Genomic DNA, 18,138 nt, shown 5'->3' with positions numbered 1-18,138 from the left:
TCTTCCAGGGCTAGAGAGGTGGCTTAGTGGTTAAGAGCATTTGCTCTTCCAGAAGACCCCAGCTCAGTTCTTCAGTTGTAATCTAAACCCATTTATTGTACGCACAGCATCTACTCAGACTTCTCTGAGGTGGTAGTGGGTTTGGGAGCAAGGGGACCAACATGGATTTGACGCTCATACTGAGTTATGTGTGGCATAATCCCTTCCCTCTGACTTTGGAAGAAATGGCGCGGCTGGGAAAGTGGTTCAGTGGTTGCCTAGCATGTGCGAGGTCATGGACTTGACCACTGACTCTTGAGAGACGGCAAAGAGGAGTGGAAGGGAGGAGAAATGGATTATTTAAGAAGTATGTGCAATTTTTAATACTGTTTAAAAGAGTTTAACTTACTATAAAATAACTCAGGTTTTTAAACTTGGGCTTTTGGTTGGGCTTGGCTTCTGAAGGCACATTTGTGGGATCTCTAGACAACACCATGAGCTTGTGTTCAGACTCACGCAAAAGTGTCTCTCAGGAGCTATTTACAAGTATCATGCCCTGCTGCCCACCTTTGGGTACCTGTTTCCTCTGAGAGGGCTCTTGCAGAACAACTCATTTTCTCTTTTTGTCTAGATCAAAATGGTTATAGCTAGACATTTAAATTCAGACTTTACGTTTTTAGAAAGTCATTTATAACATTTTAGCATTTACTACTTGTCATTTTTATGACATTACTAATTTGAGCACCTTGTTACTTTAATTCGAAAAGATTACCAAACCTACCTTTGGCCAAAAGGAAATAATTTAAAAATAATTGTTTTCAGTCTCCTACATTTTTATTTTTTAAAAAACTGAAACTAAGATTCGAAAGCTAATTATAGGCTATAGCTCGGTGGTAGATAATCTCTTGCTTAGCATGCATGGGTGGGGTAGGACAGGGAGTTAAAAAAAAACAGCAGAGCAGTGTGGTTTATTAAGATATTGAATTTCTTAGTTTTTATCTTTAAAATCAATTATAATAGCATGACACTGTTATAATATTTTAATAAAACAATTACATTTATAGTGTCACTTAATATAATATACATGACATAGCAAACACAAGGAAGAAAACAGATGCGTTCCCCGCACTGTTCATGACATACACTGTTGCACAGTCTCTGGCATTTGCTTCACAAAGTTTTAAAAGATAAAAATCTTATATAAAAATAGTTAATTTTGGGGTTGGGGATTTGGCTCAGTGGTAGAGCACTTGCCTAGCAAACGCAAGGCCCTGGGTTCAGTCCCCAGCTCCGGGAAAAAAAAAATAGTTAATTTTTTTATAGTAATAGGCTTTTTAATTAAATACCTGGATGTTCTGTTTACCAATGGATAGTGTGTAGAAATGGTTACATCAAATACTTTAATATTTAGAAAAACATTAAGAAACCAGTTTTTAAATGGCTGCTACACTTTAAATTTGCTAATTCGAGATCCATTTATACTTTTAAATATACATCTGTAGCTATGAAAAAAAATTTTTTTAAAGAAAACCTACATCCCAATTTGTTTTTAGAAAGCTTTCTAAGTTTATTCCCTCCTCCCACCCCTTTCTTTTCTCAGACAGGGTTTCTCTGTGTAGCCCTTACTGTCCTGGGACTTGCTTCTTAGACCAGGCTGGCCTCAAACTCAAGTGCTGCCACCTGCCTCTGCCTTCCTGCTGGGATTAAAGGCATGTGTCACCACCACCTGGGATAAATATATTTTCAAATGTCTGTTGTGATTGCTGTAAGAACTATCCCATTGATATATTTTGGTAAACTAAGCTACCTTTGTTAAAAGAAAAAAGTTGTATCCTGGCAAGATGACGTTTTTAGAAACAAGGACGGTAATGAAGTCAACATTTTAAAAGTACCACTACAGATAAATACCTAAAGCATTACAGAAATAAAAAACGTGCATGAAACAGGCGAAGTTTCTTTCTTTCTTTTTTGTCACTAGTTCAGGGATCTGGTCTGTCTGTGAAGCAAAAAAGGAAAAGCTACTGGTTCTACTCAAATACTTTTAGACTGTTTTTGTTCAAGGGTTTTTTATGTAACTTACCCTTTAACTTAAACATTCTTCTCCTAAAAAAAGACGTTTTAAGGTAATAATTTTGGCTTCATAACCTATTATAATTTTTTTTTTTTGGTTCTTTTTTTCGGAGCTGGGGACCGAACCCAGGGCCTTGCGCTTCCTAGGTAAGCGCTCTACCGCTGAGCTAAATCCCCAGCCCCTATAATTTTTAAAATACATGGAATTCTGTAGTCAACCCCTTCCCCCATTCTAAGTCATATATATATATATATATATATATATATATATATATACATACATATATATATGCATACAAACATACATATCCTCAGGATCATAAAATATTTAATGTTTATAAACTTAAAAAATTACTGAATGTTAATGCAGAATACATTAATATTTATAATTTTATGTTTATAAACATTTTTTATGGCATGAAATGTGACCAGTGACATTGCACAAGGACTCTGCAGTTCGGCCTAATTATAGGCTGGGAATATAACTCACTGGGAATATAGCTCACTGGGAGATAATCTTGCCTAGCATGCATGAGGCCCTGGGTTCAATCCTTAGTACCTTGGCAGGATGGTGAAGGGGTGTTAACGAACAATGAGTTGATGGAATTTATTAAACTACTGGATTTCTGTAGTTTGTTTCAAATGAATTTAGGAATCACAGAACAAATCCCACCTAGGTAACACCTATAATTAATTTTAAAAATGTTCATCCTATTCCTAGCCATCATAATATGAAGGAAGGGATAGTGGTGGCACACACCTTTAATCCCAGCTCTCAAGAGACAGAGGCAGAGAGGCAGAGAGGCAGAGAGGCAGAAACAGAAACAGGTGGATTTCTGAGTTTGAGGATAGCCTGGTCTACAGAGTGACTTCCAGGACAGCCAGGGTCACACAGAAAAACCCTATCTGAAAACAAAACTACCAACCAACCAACCTAAAAAGAAACTTAAAGTGAAGAAGTCAAACAAATTAACTTGACGATCTTTCCTTTGAATGGCAAGAAGGTGTGACACAGAAGCTCGTCCTTCATGACAGAATATAGAATTCAGTATAATTTTGGTAACTCATCAGCCCGATTATTCTGTCAATTGTGGCTCTTTGTTATAAATCCACCTTTGATGGCGGCTGCTGAGTAAGCATGCTTTCTGGTCTATCTTTGGTAAGATGATTCATTTCTTAGAGGAAGACATTTCTCGTTTTTAAAAAAAGGAACTTAAACTTGGTTTTGTATCATTTAAACTATTTTGCTCTTACTGGACATTCAGGCTGGTTTTCTTATATATTTTCTACTATATATTTGTTAAAAATGTTGATGGCTGAAGAGATAGCCCAGCAGTTAGAGCTCTTGTTCTTACAAAGGACCTGAGTTTGTACAGTGTTTGTAGATACTTGCAGATAAAACACTTACGCACATAAATAAAAATGAATGAATCCTTTTTTAAAGTTGGTGCATCTTATTATTACTGTTTTCTACCCTGTTTAAAATAGAGAACTTTACATGACAGCCACCAGCCCGCTCTTTCATCCCCTTTATTTTTTATTTTCCTACTAAATGTCTTCATAACAGATACACCTTTTATTGTCTTTTTTATTTGCCCAAGGGAACACTATGATTCCTAGCTTCTAGAACATTATCTGGAACAGTATTTGTAAAGTGAATAGATGGAGAAACAAGAATTTCCCAGGGCTCAGATGTCTTTTGTAAGTTATGTTAATAAGGAAGTAGACTTTAGAAGGTTAATTTGTATAATAATCACTTTATAAATGGTAGAGCTGAAATTACAGGTTGAATCATATTGTGTCAGGTCGTAGACTCTTAATTTCAGTGAAGATTGGATGATTTATTGAATTCTTTCTTTTTAAACAGGAAGAAGAGAATTTATCCAAAGATTAAAACTTGAAGCAACTTTAAATGTGCATGATGGCTGTGTAAGTAATGGCTAACTCTTAACTATAAATGACTTTAATAATGTCTGTAATAAATTTCTGGTGAAATGTTCTAATCTCCCTAGAATGGATTAAGCTGACTATTAAGAATGGGAAAAAATAGGTAAGGTATGATGACACAGTTTTAATACTAGTTCCTGGGAAGCCAAGGCTCTTGATTTTAAGGTCAGCCTGGCTCACATAGTGAGTTCTAGACCAGCCAGGGCTATACAGTGAGGACCCCAACCCCCACCCCCGCCACCTTCCTACTGCCCTGAAAGAAAGAAAGAGAGAAAGAAAGGAAGGAAGGAAGGAAGGAAGGAAGAAAGAAAGAAAGAAAGAAAGAAAGAAAGAAAGAAAGAAAGAAAGAGAAAGAAAGAAAGGAAGAAAGAAAGGAAGAAAGACAGACAGACAGACTAGGAAAAGAAAGATTAAGAAAAGAAACATAGGAGTCGGTGGGTGGTGGTAGTGAAGCATATGAATTAAAGCATTAAAGTGTGCTGGGTGTGTGTTCATAATCCCAGTACATGGGAGAAAAAGACCAGAGGGTCAGGAATTTAAGGTCATCCTCAGCTATGTAGTGGGTTCAAGGCCAACCTGAGACAGATACACACACACACACACACACACACACACACACACACACACACACACACACACACACACACACACACACCTTTGCCCCAGCATATATTTTAATTTAGAAAAGTGTGTGCAAGGTTGGTTTTGTGGTGTCTGAAGACCACGTGCACTTTCTCACAAGGCTTCCATTTAGTTCACTCTATTGAAGATGCTTGTATGAGGGTTTTCATGACTCTCATATCTCTAGAGTCCATGCTTGCTTCTTAGAAATTCAGCTGCCGTTAGACTTTCTCCTCACCATTGAAATGCTTTCCGCTAACACCGTGCTCTTGTTTTCCCTGCCTCATCAACTGCTTCATTTGTGTCGTTGGAGCTCACTGGTCTACTTCTTTAAAACATTTTTTTAACCTTGTCTCAAAAACACAAAACAATTTTAAAAATTAGACTGTGTGTGTGGTGGGGGGGGGAGAGAGAGAGAGAGAGAGAGAGAGAGAGAGAGAGAGAGAGAGAGAATTCTTTTTGAAACAAGGACTTGCTGTCTAGTGAGGCTGCACTGGAGCTCACTGCAGGCTGAGCTGTCCTTGAATCCATGTCCTAACTGTCACAGCTTCTCTGGTGTGAGGACTTTAGGCAGCACCCCACTCCTGGCTTCTGTCTTATATATTTTACGTCTTATAACCAGAAGTCTTCCACAGTTCTCTGTAAAGCTCACTTTCCTCTCTCTTTGAAGTGTTATTAACAGAAAAGCTTTCCCTAATGAATAGTAGACCACCTTTAATCCGTGGCTTCATGCTAGGTTTTTTCGTTGTGTTTACTATATGTCATTATAGATGTCTCAACATACATGTTCATAGTCAACAAACTTGCCCCTGTCTCTGTTCATACATTCGGACTGAGAAACCTCTTCAGAGATTTCCTTCAGGAAGATAGTAAATGAATAGCTATCCAGGAGACTAAGTATCCAGGAATTCTTGGCATGTTGGACACTTAGGAATTGAACTGAAGAGAGCAAGAGTGTGCTATCTATATGTCAGGTTTTACACCCTTTAGGAGCCAAAGACCAAACCTTTTACCATAGCCAAAGAAAGATTTTCAAATGTTAGTTGCAAATGGATTTGGTATTGTCTATATCTCTGTCTTTAATTTTTTCTTTTAGGTTTTACTGTGTTCTCAAGTATTTTGGAGAGGAAAGCAAACTTTCTCACCACTTCAAGCGCCCCCTTTTCTTTGCCTTGAAACCTGATTCATGATTTGAGTGGGCATAAAGTTGTTGTAGGTTGGACATTATTATGTTACTCAGTAATATTACAGGCTATAAATGTGCAGTCTAGCAGCTGGTATAAATGATAAGAATGATATCAATCTAATTAGTTTTTAAGTTGATTTTGTCAATTAACTTATTTGCATTAAAATTTTATGGAGATTTTAGAAGGTTTATTGATGTAGTTGACTGTACTTTTATAGATGATATTGGGCACTCTCAGGGTTCGTAAGTAGCTATACCCTGTTAAAATATACACTTTGGTAAGTTTAAATGTATATATCAGTGAATTCATCAAATCAGCTTATCAACCATCTGCTAAGAGCAGTTCACCCTTTCATTTCTCATTACCATAATTAACCCTAGTCAATCTCTTTGTAAATTTATTTATGTTTTTAGGCTGATCCTGGTGATAGTAGGTTATCAGTTAATGTAGTGTTATTTATATTTTCTAGAATTTTAATAAGTAGAATTATCTAGCACTTTCCCGCTATGAGGGATCACACTGAAAGCCCTGTGCTTGCTGTACAAGTGTTCTACCACTCTGGCTCTGCATTATCTTTGGTGTTTAATTTCTTTCCTTAGAATTACTAAGTTTAGCTTACTTAGCATAATTACTTTGTGGTTCACTATTGTCAAGGATGTCAGTAGTTACTTGCTATTGGTAAGTGTTTGTTGTGTACTGTGTACAGTGTACTGTAATTTGACTATTCACCTGCTGGTGGTTATTGCTCTTTACTGGAGATTGGAGACTAAGAAATTAAACTGTTTTTAATTCTTTTTGATAGATACCTAGGAATAGAATAAATAAATTATATAATAGAATTATATTTTTGTTTGTTGCATTTTATTTATTTATTTATTTTCTTTTCTTTTTTTTTGGAGCTGGGGACCAAACCCAGGGCCTTGCGCTTGCTAGGCAAGCGCTCTACCACTGAGCTAAATCCCCAACCCCTGCTTTTTATTTTTTAAATGTTATTTATTTGTTTGTTTGTTTGTTTGTTTGTTTTTTTTAAGACAGGTTTTTGTGTAGCCTTGGCTGTTCTGGAACTCACTCTGCAGACCAGGGTGGCCTTAGAGGTCTGCCTGCCTCTGCTTCTACCTCCTGAGTGCTGGGATTAAAGTCATGGGCCGCTACTGCCCCTGCCCTAGATAAGGCCTTGCTCGTTAGGTAGTCCTGGTTAACCTAGAGCTTGCTCTGTGGCCTGTAGTGATACTTCCTTTCTTAGAGGTCAGAGGCATTGCATCCCCCTAGAGCTGGAGTTAGTTACAAGTCATTCAGAGAGGATCACCTCTGGGAACTCTGGTCTTCTAGAAGAGTAGCCAGTGTTCTTAATGTTGATCCTTCTTTCTAGCCATATTATTTTCTTTACATGAATCCAAATTTTCTGACCTGTTATTTTCCCTTTCTCTAAAGAACTTCTTAAACATTTCTTGCAAGGCTGTGTTCCTAGAAACAAATATTCTCAGTTTTTGTTTGTTGGAGACCATCTTTATTTAGTCTAATTTTGAAAGGGTAAGTACAGAATTCTCTGTAAATGTTTCTTATCTCTCAACACTTCAATTTCATTCTATACTTACTTGCATTTCTGAGAAGTCAGATGACATTATTATCTTGTCCTCTATGGATAAGGTATTTTTTTCTGGCTTCTTTCAGATTGTTTTCTTTATCTTTGATTTTCTTTAGTGTGAAAGAGACTCATTTGTTAAGTGAGAAACAACACACTTCTCACCGATAAGCCAAGAGCCAGATGTGAGTGATGACATCTGGCAGGAACCCAGATTTAGGAATCCCTAAACTCCATGGTCAAGCAGTAACTGTTTGCTGACATTTTTATAGTGACAGAACAAAGACAGTTGTACGTCAGGACACGTGAAGAACATGTCGGGGTCAGTAGGTTACAGTAACGTGGGGGAAGCTCAGTCTTGGTGCTGTCTCTAGGCTTTAGGTGTTCTCTGATAATTGTTGCTTTTGGGTTGGTGGAATCCAAGTTAATACGTTCTAAAGGTTTCTCCTGATAGTCACAGGATGACAAAGGGAGCTAAGGATAGCCCAAGATAAATCGTATCAGGTGTGAACTGTAGCACTCTAGCCTCCGCCCCTCTCTGAGGGTCTGATCAGTCAATCAGCCTTCGTGGCCTCTTTCCTGGACTTTACGATCTTCAGTTATTTGCTCTTCTCAGTTCCTCTGAGCACCCTGAATCTGTAGTTGGCTGATAATATTTTGAAGGCAATTCTGTCATTATTTGAAATATTTCTGCCCTTTCTTACTTTAGTCTTTTGGTGTTTTCCATTAAACATGGCTCTTATACCTTTTGTGTTTGTATCACAGTCCTTGGATATTCCAGTGGCTTCCCAACTCCAATACCCCAGACTTTGTTCCCTTTGTGGTTTTAAAGGTTTCTGTATATCCTAAAGCCATTTCTTCAACTATGTCCAATATGCTGTTAAACCTATCAAAGCCATTCTTCATTTCTGTTCATTTGTTTTTGATCTCTAGCTTTTCTCTATTGTTCATTTTTAGAATCACCTGTCTGCCTTTGGTCACCTGTTCTTATATACTGTCTACTTTATCAGCCCTTAGCACAGTGTAATTAAAGGTTTCCTGCCTAGGCATTGTTTCCTGCCGAGCTTTCCATTCCTCTCAAGTCAGGACTACCTGGTGTCTTTGGTCATAGTGGTAGTAGTTTGTCTGGAGGATCCAAGAACAGTTGTTGTTTTTTGCAGTAGCTTCTTGAGCCTTTTAGGATGTAACAGTGATTTCCAGGCCTTTTGTATGTGAATCAAGAACTAAAGTCTGGTTTCAGCCTATAAACTTTCCTTCATAAAGAGTTTTATTAGTGTCTTAAACACAGGTAAGTGAACGATGACTACTTCCTTTTCTGTCCAATTTGTTTATGCTTTCTTTTCTTTCTTTTTTTTTTTTTTTAGGTTAATACAATCTGTTGGAATGACACTGGAGAATATATTTTATCTGGCTCTGATGACACTAAACTTGTAATTAGTAATCCGTATAGCAGAAAGGTAAAGTGGTTAAATGTATATAATGTTAAAGAAGCTAGGAAAAGGGGAATTGTAATCGTGGGGTGGGCATTTTTGTTAGACTGTCATCTTCATTAAACTCAATGGTGTAATTTAGGCATTGTTCCATGTAGGTATAGTTTCCTTTGGGCTATGTAAGGTTTTTTCTTGTGTGGTTGGTTGGGGTTTTCTGAGACAGGGTTTCACAATGTAGCTCTGGCTGTCCTGGAACTCACTCTGTAGACCAGGCCGCCCTCAGACTCACAGAGATACCCTGCCTCTGCCTCCTGAGTGCTAGGATTAAAGGTGCGCAAAACTGTGTCCTGTTGGAAAATTTAATATTTAAGTTTTCAGTGTGCTTTAGACAATACAATTTAAATGCTCTTCTCTTTATCCAAATGGACAATAGGCAAATCATATATCAATATCATTGAGCAAAATAAGATATTGTGGGTTTTTTAAAACATAAAGGTGCTTGAGTGACTTCTACTTACTGCTCTATTTGTAGCATATTGGGAATAACCTTTGCTGGCACAGACCTGCAATCCTCACACTTACGATGTAGAGGCAGAAGGATCCTAACATGGGCTCATATAATAGGGTTTAATTTTTACTATTTGTGAAGCAAAGCACTCTAAATTACAACTTTTTTTTAAAAATTATTTTTAAGAGCACTTCAAAGAGTAAATATTCACAACAGAATTAACAGCACACATTATTTAAATTGTATTACTAGTTTTCCGAATTAATTATGGTTTGAATCTCAATAAAACCTTGTATATTATAACATTCTATATGTAACACCTTAGGGACCTGTCAAGTATTTTAAATTTAAATATTTAGAAGAAATATTAGAAATATAAAGGAATTTTATAATTAAAATTTTATAGATGATAATGAAAAAGTAGTATTCTTTTGTTAAGAATGTATTACTGCTTATAATTACATTAAACACGAATGTTTCGGGGGTTGGGGATTTAGCTCAGTGGTAGAGGCAAGCGCAAGGCCCTGGGTTCGGTCCCCAGCTCTGGAAAAAAAAAAAAGAACTTCAGAAACATGAATGTTTCTCACCAGGAAAATAAATTAATGCTATGAACTGCATTTCTTGTATATTTTAGGTTTTGACAACCATCCGCTCAGGGCATCGAGCAAATATATTTAGTGCAAAGTTTTTGCCGTGCACAGATGACAAGCAGATTGTGTCTTGTTCTGGGGATGGAGTCATATTTTACACCAACATCGAGCAAGATGCAGAAACCAACAGACAGTGCCAATTCACGTGCCATTATGGAACTACTTACGAGGTACAGGGTTGTGGCTGTACGTGTGAATGCGTGCTCCTGTGTAAGTGTGGACATGCGTCTGTCTTGGTTACACACACATCTACATTCTTAGGTAATGGACCCATTGGCAGATTATATTTCATCTAAGCATTTCTGAAAGTTTATCATGGTAGATTTTGTGGATAAAGTTATAAAAAAGTAAGATTCTAGTATTAGTATTGTAAGATAAATTTGCAATTAAACAACCATGTTTTAATCAGATATAGCCTTTCTACCCTTTTGTATTTATTTTTAAATTAATTTTACATTATCATATAAAGATAATGGGTTTTATTATGGCAGTCACCAGCCTTTAAGCATGCTATTTTTACTTTGTTGCATGGTTTTATAGTAGGTTTTGTTCTCTGAAATACACTGCCTTACAGAGGTTTATTTCTGTCATCCCTACTGTGTAAGTTTATTTTGTGTTCCAGTAACACAATAAATTAAAAAAAATTTTTTTGAGACAGGGTCCCACTGAAACTTGCTTTGTAGACCAGCCTAGCCCTGAAGTCACAGAAATCCACCTGCCTCTGCCTTCCAAGTGGTGGGATTAAAGGTGTATAACACCACCCCTGGCCTCCCCCAACCCTGTCCCCATCCCTGTCCTATCTAATCCCCTCACCCAGCTATGTTAATTGGCTTTTTGAGTCAGAGTTTCTTATAGTTCTCAAGATTTTAAGCTTGCTGTGTAGTTGCAGCTGACCTTGAATTCCTGGTCCTCCTGCCTCTGTCTCTTGAGTACTGGGATTATAGGCGAGGCCACCACACCAGCCATGAGTTCCTCTCCTGCACCTCACCTCACTGTGCAGCCCTAGCTGGACTAGAGCTTATTATGTATGCCAGGCTGACCTGGAGCTCAAGGTATGACTACCTTTACTTCCACAATGTTGACATTAGAGGTATGTGCCTCCATGCCTGGGCAGCTGGAGCCTTTTTAAATACCATGATATACTGATTCTAACGAGTGTGTTTAGGGCTGGAGAAATGACTCGGTGCTTAAGAGCCCTGGTTGCTCTTCCAGAGGAACCAGGTTCAACTGCCAGCACCCAGGTGGCAGCTCTCAGTTGTCTGCACCTCCAGTTCCAGGGAATCTGACATCCCCCTACAAACATATACGCAGCCAAAGTACTAATGCACATAAAAGCAAACAAGAGTGTGTTTTTCCCTTCTTCTCAAATTTTGTTATTGTTTCTGTTTGTTTAGTGATTTCCTGGGACTGATTTTATAGATTTTTGTATTGATCTTTGTGTGTAGTCACTAAATCTCTTAAGTCAACAGCCAACTAGACAGATTTCCTAATTTGCTTTGAACTCCTAGTCTGTGTCAAAGGACATCCCTTACAAAAGTATTAATGATTCCTATTGTAATTGCCTGAGTGAAACTTATTTTTCTAAACTAATGAACTAATTAGATAAAGGAATTAAATAAGTTGTATGAATAATACTTTAGGAAAGATGTGCTCCTAAAAATTCGGTTTGTGGGCTGGAGAGATGGCTCAAAGGTTAAGAGCACTGGCCACTTTTCTAGAGGTCCTGAATCCCAGCAACCACTCGGTGACTCACAGCCATCTTTAATGAGATCTGGTGCCTTTTTCTAGCCTGCAGGCATACATGCAGGCAGAACACTGTGTACATAATAAATAAATCTTTTAAAAAAATTTTGGATTGTAGATAGTAGTATACAAAGTGAAAAATGACCTTATTTAATGAAGTCATTAAATCCGAATCAGCAACAAGTTGCAAATACATTTACCAACAAAATTACTTCCTAAGTAATTTAACACTGCTGACTTGGTGAGGGATGCAGTCATCTAATTTCTCACAAATGTGAAATGAGTCAAAAATCACAAATTCTGTGCACTATGTATTCCATTCATTTGTGTTAAGTATGCTCTTTATAATTGCCTTTCTATGGTGTATAAGTCTTTACTATTTTGTGTTGATTATAAACATTTTCAATAATAGCAAAGAAATATCAATACTTAAGTCTAGACATGTGACTTTAAACAACACAAATGTATTGTCTGAAATTCTGAAAGTCAGGAATCAAACATGAGTCTTGCTGGGCTCAAAGCCAAGTGTTAGTGGGTCTGCAAGCCTCTGCCTTTACCATACCTCCTCTGTAACCTTTATGCGTGCTTTGGATCAGGGTTCCTAATGCCATCTTTTAAGTCAGCAGTCTTCATTCTTTTTCTCTTTGACTTTTTCCATTATCATGTAGTCTTTTCTGAAAGATACAGTCTTGCCTCTTCTTTGATTCTTAAAGATGCTATGATTATTTCAGGACCATATGGATAAGTCGGCATACTCTTTCGACTTCATTATCTTTAATTTAAACATACTTACAAAGTTTGGAAAATTTTTACATAAAATTATATTAATATACTTTCAAAGTAACTAATTACTTATTCTGTTTGAGAGCACACTTTGGGTAAGTCATAGATAATTACTTATATGGATAGTTTTCCTGGATGTATAAGACAGTAGCACTGTGTTTCAGAACCAGCTGTTTAATTGTGCAGTAGTGTTTCCTCGTGCTTTTGTCTCATCTTAGATTATGACTGTACCAAACGACCCTTATACCTTCCTGTCCTGTGGTGAAGATGGAACCGTTAGGTGGTTTGACACACGCATCAAAACCAGTTGCACAAAAGAAGACTGCAAAGATGTAAGAATCCAAACTTTACACAAGTCATATGGAAAAAGTTAGTTACAGTTCAATTAGATATCTTTGGTGGTAATTTTGTTATGCTAAAATTTCAATCATAAAACTTTTAATTTAACTGTTAATGAGGTAGATAAACTTCTGTTTCAGTTGTACATTTAAGTATATTTATAGGCAGTCGATAGATGGCTCAGTTTCTCAGTGCTTGTGCAAAGTGTAAGGCTCTGAGTTCTAAACTCGAGTGCCCATGTAAAGCTGGGCATGGGGGTTGGGGATTTGGCTCAGTGGTAGAGTGCTTACCTAGGAAGCGCAAGGTCCTGGGTTCGGTCCCCAGCCCCGGGGAAAAAAAAAAAAAAAAAAAAAGCTGGGCATGGCAGTGGGCATCTGTAATCCTTTAGGTAGGTGACTGGAGCTCCTCAGTCAGCCGCCCTAACTGAGATGATGAGCTTCAGGTTCAGTGAGAGACTCTGTCTCCAGTAATAAGGTATGGAGCCATTGAGGAAGACCTCTGACAAAAACCTCTGGCCTCCCCATCTATACTCACTCCTGTGTGCACGCATGCAAGCCTGCATGAACATCGTCACACACACACACACACACACACACACACACACACACACACACACACACACACGCAGGCATGTGTACACATACACATATACATATGCAAAAGTAAATGTGACCAGTATTATAAAAACCTGGAGAATTTATCAATACATCTCATTTACTAAGTACACAGTTTGGCTTACCAAAACAGTAGTGGTAAAGGTGGGTGAAAATTTAGTATCTTTCCCTCCATCTTTTCTGTTTTTTATTTTTGGATTGTTTTCAAGACAGGGTTTTTCTGTGTAGTCCCAGCTATCCTGAAACTTACTCTGTAGACTAGGCTGTCCTCGAACTCAGAGATCTGCCTGTCTCTGCCTCCGAAGTGCTGGGATTAAAGGCATGGCTACCACTGCTTGGCTCCCTCTATCCTCTAGAAGATTTTATTTTGCTTTGTTTTTAAAGAAATAGCATTCTACCAAATTTAGTCTACGTCTCAAAAATCCGTTTACTTACTATTTTATGAATTATAATATTTAACACTTATAAAAGGCCTGAAAAAGTCTTTTGGCCCTAGATGGCTTCTTTCAAGAGTTCTCTGTCATACAGTATGTAGAGAACAGTAGATCTTTATTGACTCATTGAAGTAGTCAATGAAATAAAGAAATTGTTCACTTTATTTTTACTGAAAAGTAGCAACAAAACAAAGCCAAGAATCATTACTAATGTGTCTGAATACTTGCTAACTAACCAGTGAAATGGTTAATGAAAAAAATATGCACTTGAAACAGATGAAGCAGAAAACAAAAAGTAGAAACAAATTTTGAAGACAAATTTTCATCTTTTCATGTATGTAACACATATAAAGACATATACATATTGAATAGAAAGCTCTGAAATAAGTTTAAAATATTGGGTGTTTTAGGACCAGGGGTTTAGTTCAGTGGTAGCTAGCATGCCCCAGGCCCTGTGTTTGAACCTCAGTATTAAGGAAATATGTATATGTATAATATCTTCCTAAACACATTTTTATGTGGATTTTTCCAGAGAATTAAAAGCTATTTTTAATACCATGGAGTATTATCCTCGGGAATAAAAGCCACTAAGACAGAACCCCTTCTCCTCGAGAGTAGGGGACAAATAGACAACCCAAGAAGGAAGCCAAAAGGGACCCTGTGCAGACTCAGGGCAGTGAACACCATCACTGCTGAGACCTATGAGCAGTGTCAGTGGAACAGGACCAGGGTGGGACTGGCTCTCAACATGCAAATGATAAGTCCAAGAGGGTTGAGTAGTGAGAGGCTTCAGGTTTCCTAGTAAATGGTGGTACTAAAACTCATTATTCCAAATGCTCTTAAATTCGTCCACATTTTAGGAAGGCACAGGTGTGCTTCTCTAAATAGCATTCTCATAATAATGCAAGGGTGAGAAGTAGAATGATTTTCCTGGTAAAGCTTGTCATATGTGTAGTCAAAGAGTATAAAGAATGTTGTAAATGTATGTAACATGAATAATATTGTGAGCTTCCCTTTTGGCTAAATATGTTAGAAATAAATTCTAACAGAGTCTTTAAAAAATCAATTACAAGAAAACCGTTTTGTTGTGTTTTCCCTTTTTGTTTTTGCTGACTGAACTAGAATGTCTGAGGTAGGTTATTTTCTTATAATTAAATGGAAAGTGCTTTACAAGTATTCACTTCTATATAGCTATATGTACCTGGTCTCGTGTCTGTCTTTTGTAGGATATTCTAATCAACTGTAGGCGTGCTGCCACTTCTGTGGCTATCTGTCCCCCAGTACCGTATCACCTTGCCGTGGGCTGTTCTGACAGCTCCGTACGGATTTATGATCGGCGAATGCTGGGCACAAGAGCTACAGGTGAGGAAACATTAGGCAAAATATGAGACTGTTCAATGAAATTGTTATAATATTTTTACGTTTACATAGTTTTTAACTTTCTTGTGTTATTTAAGTAATATAGGTTATTCTAAGAGGAAAATTATTTTACTGATTTTTAAATACTCTGTTGTTGGTAACTAGACATAGTGGTGCGTGGCTGTAATCTCAGTGCTCTGTAGCTGGAGGCAGGAAGATGAGAATTTCAAAGTCATTCCTGTTTGAGGCCAGCGTGCACTGCATGAGGGCTGGTCTCAAAAGGAAAACCAGACAGACTGTTGGGATGACGCCTGCACAGATTATCCGTTCACAGCAGGAGCTAGGGAGGGTTCCGTGGGGAAGAGAATTTGGTTCCCAGCACTGAAGTTAGGCAGCTCACAACTACAGGAGATGGTTCTTAGCTGCCTGCAACTCCAACTCTAGGGGATTTGGTATGTAATCTTCTGATCTCCATAAGCACCTACACCCAGGTACACATATACCCCCCCTTATTAAGAATAAAATAAAGTTGGGTGTGGAGAGATGGCTCGGTGAGTCAAAGCACTTGTTGCTCTTGCAGAGCCCTGCGTTTGGTTCCTAGCACCATATTGTGGGTTACAACTCCAGTTCCAGGGGTGCTGACTCCCAAGGTACCTGGAATGCATATGATATGCACATGTCCCCACCCGTACACACGCACATGCACTCGAGTGCATGCACACACACACACCCAAGCAAACACTTATGCACATAAAATAAATCTGAAAAAAAAAAACAATTTCTTTCTTTCCCAAGACTGCCATAATATGTTATTAAAGTGAGTCTCTTAAAACAATAGAAATTTGTTTTCTTTCATTTCTAGGTTTTAGCTCTCTGATATCAAGATGTCTTAGGGTTAGATCTACTAGAGACTTAGGTAGACTCTGTTCTGAGCCTCCATTTTGTCTTATGATAATTGTTGCCAACTTTTGGCAATCTCACAAGAGCACTTCAGTTTATAAAGCCAGTATTTCTTGAAAGTAATTAGGAGGCATACTGATAAAGGAAAATGGATTTATTTGCCTTTTGGCCATACTGTGGAGAAAAGGGTTCCTACTTTCTCTCTGCCTTTTTTGTATCAGTATTATAATTTAATAGAAAGGCTAAAACAAAAGCTAGGAAGTGTAGGGTGCACAATGTAGGCAGAACTATGTAAAATCTCTTTCAGGAAGTCATATTCTTCTCCAGCTGTCACCAGGGCTTTAGCCTTTCCTACCTTCAGCATGGCAGTTCTAGGGAAATTCTAATTCTCTAGACCCGTTGTTTTAATCGTCTTAAAGCCACAGCCACACACACACACACTCACACACACACACACACACACACACACACACACACACACACACGTGCGCGCGCGAGTCTCTGTTTAGACGATTGTCCCACACGCGACCTCTCGCCGGCAAGAAACACGCGGGGACATAGAAATCCTTGCTGTGACCAAACTTTTATTTTAATCTTAAGGAGAAGCCTCGGCGCGCCAACATGGTGCGCTTATATACACCCTAGCGCGGCGCATCCACACCTGATTGGTTGTTTACCCATGATTTCATAAGGCACGCCCCGGAGTGGGCAAAGACCTGGCACGAAGGCACTCTTGCACATGCGCACACAGATAACTTCCTGAAAGGGAGTCGGCTGGCGCAGCGAAGGCTAGCGCCATCTTGTAATGGCGGAGGCTATCCTGGCCTTCCACGTGGGGCGCAGTGGAAGCCAGCGCCATCTAGTGGTGGCGAATGTTATTGCGGCCCTCTACAGACATCTCCTTTGCTGTCCCTGCAGTTACAAATCAGACTTAAATTCAGCACTGCAGCATCTAAGCTAAGCAGAGTCAACATGTGCTACTTATTATCTGATGCCCAAGTCCACCTAAAGAGATTGTGCAAGTGTACATGTGCATGTACATTTATACAACAATGAGTAATAAATACATATTCACAATTGTATTAAAAGTAAAGGTGGACCTGGGTGGAAACCACCCATGTCTGTAATAACCAACCTAGATATCAAATGGGAAGGAATACTAGATGAGAGCTTTTCTGTTTTGTTTTTAATAAATTTTAATTCTTTGATAATTTCTCCCATTTATATATTTTGATCATATTTACCCTTCCATTCTTTTGGTTTATCTTCGCATTCCCCCAAAACCCTTCTTTTCCCAACATGTCCTTCCACTTTCATGACAGTGGCCCCTTTAGCCTGTTGAGTTCAATAGAGTTACTCTGGCATCTTACTAGTGCACATCTCCTTCCCTAGCCCCATTAACTACAGGAGCTCTTCAGCCAGAGGCGATGCCTCGAGTGCTGCTCTACCATTAGTTCTAGGTTGTCAGTGGCTGATCCTGTGCAGGTTTCCACAGCTACTTGAGTCCATGAATGCAGGAGCAGTGTCACATGCAAAGCAGTGTTTCACACCGTTCCTCCCCATCCTCAGACCTTTACATTCTGAGAGATTTTCTCTTTGAAACTGTGATAAGGAATCCTGTCAATTTGAATATGCACATTTTGGGTGAAACTGTAAGATAATATCAAATTATAGGCTTACTGCTCTCAACAAAAGCAAGATTATATATATTTTTAGCAGGACATGACTCGACTTTGGGATTCCTAGAATTTAGCACTCCTAGGCCAATTTAACTCTCTGCTATCATACTGAATTGTACTGAAGACCACCAGAGTTATTAAAGTTGGGATCATAAACGAGACATGGTAGTCAGTGCCTGTAATTCCAGAATAGGGAGGCAGAGGCCAGAGAATCATGAGTTCAAAGCCAGTCTCAACTATGCAGCCAAATCACAGGGTTTCACAATGCCAAGGACTAGAGATACAGCTCAGTGGAAGAGTATTGGCCTGGCAT

The 18,138-nt window shown here is 38.4% G+C and overlaps 1 protein-coding gene across 1 annotated transcript in view; it reads left to right on the top strand.

Annotated features, from left to right (window-relative positions):
* The window catches only part of Dcaf6 (DDB1 and CUL4 associated factor 6), a 100,767-nt gene that overhangs the window by 16,374 nt on the left and 66,255 nt on the right, over positions 1 to 18,138 (top strand). Inside the window, exons 2-6 of the mRNA XM_032914922.1 lie at positions 3,917 to 3,978; positions 8,751 to 8,843; positions 9,959 to 10,144; positions 12,719 to 12,832; positions 15,114 to 15,249. Coding sequence (XP_032770813.1) covers positions 3,917 to 3,978; positions 8,751 to 8,843; positions 9,959 to 10,144; positions 12,719 to 12,832; positions 15,114 to 15,249 — 591 coding nt within the window. The remainder of the gene's footprint in view (positions 1 to 3,916; positions 3,979 to 8,750; positions 8,844 to 9,958; positions 10,145 to 12,718; positions 12,833 to 15,113; positions 15,250 to 18,138) is intronic.

The sequence above is a fragment of the Rattus rattus genome, chromosome 10 (genome assembly GCF_011064425.1).
Source record: "Rattus rattus isolate New Zealand chromosome 10, Rrattus_CSIRO_v1, whole genome shotgun sequence".
Lineage (NCBI taxonomy): Eukaryota > Metazoa > Chordata > Mammalia > Rodentia > Muridae > Rattus > Rattus rattus.
This window is presented reverse-complemented; position numbering and strand designations above follow the sequence as displayed.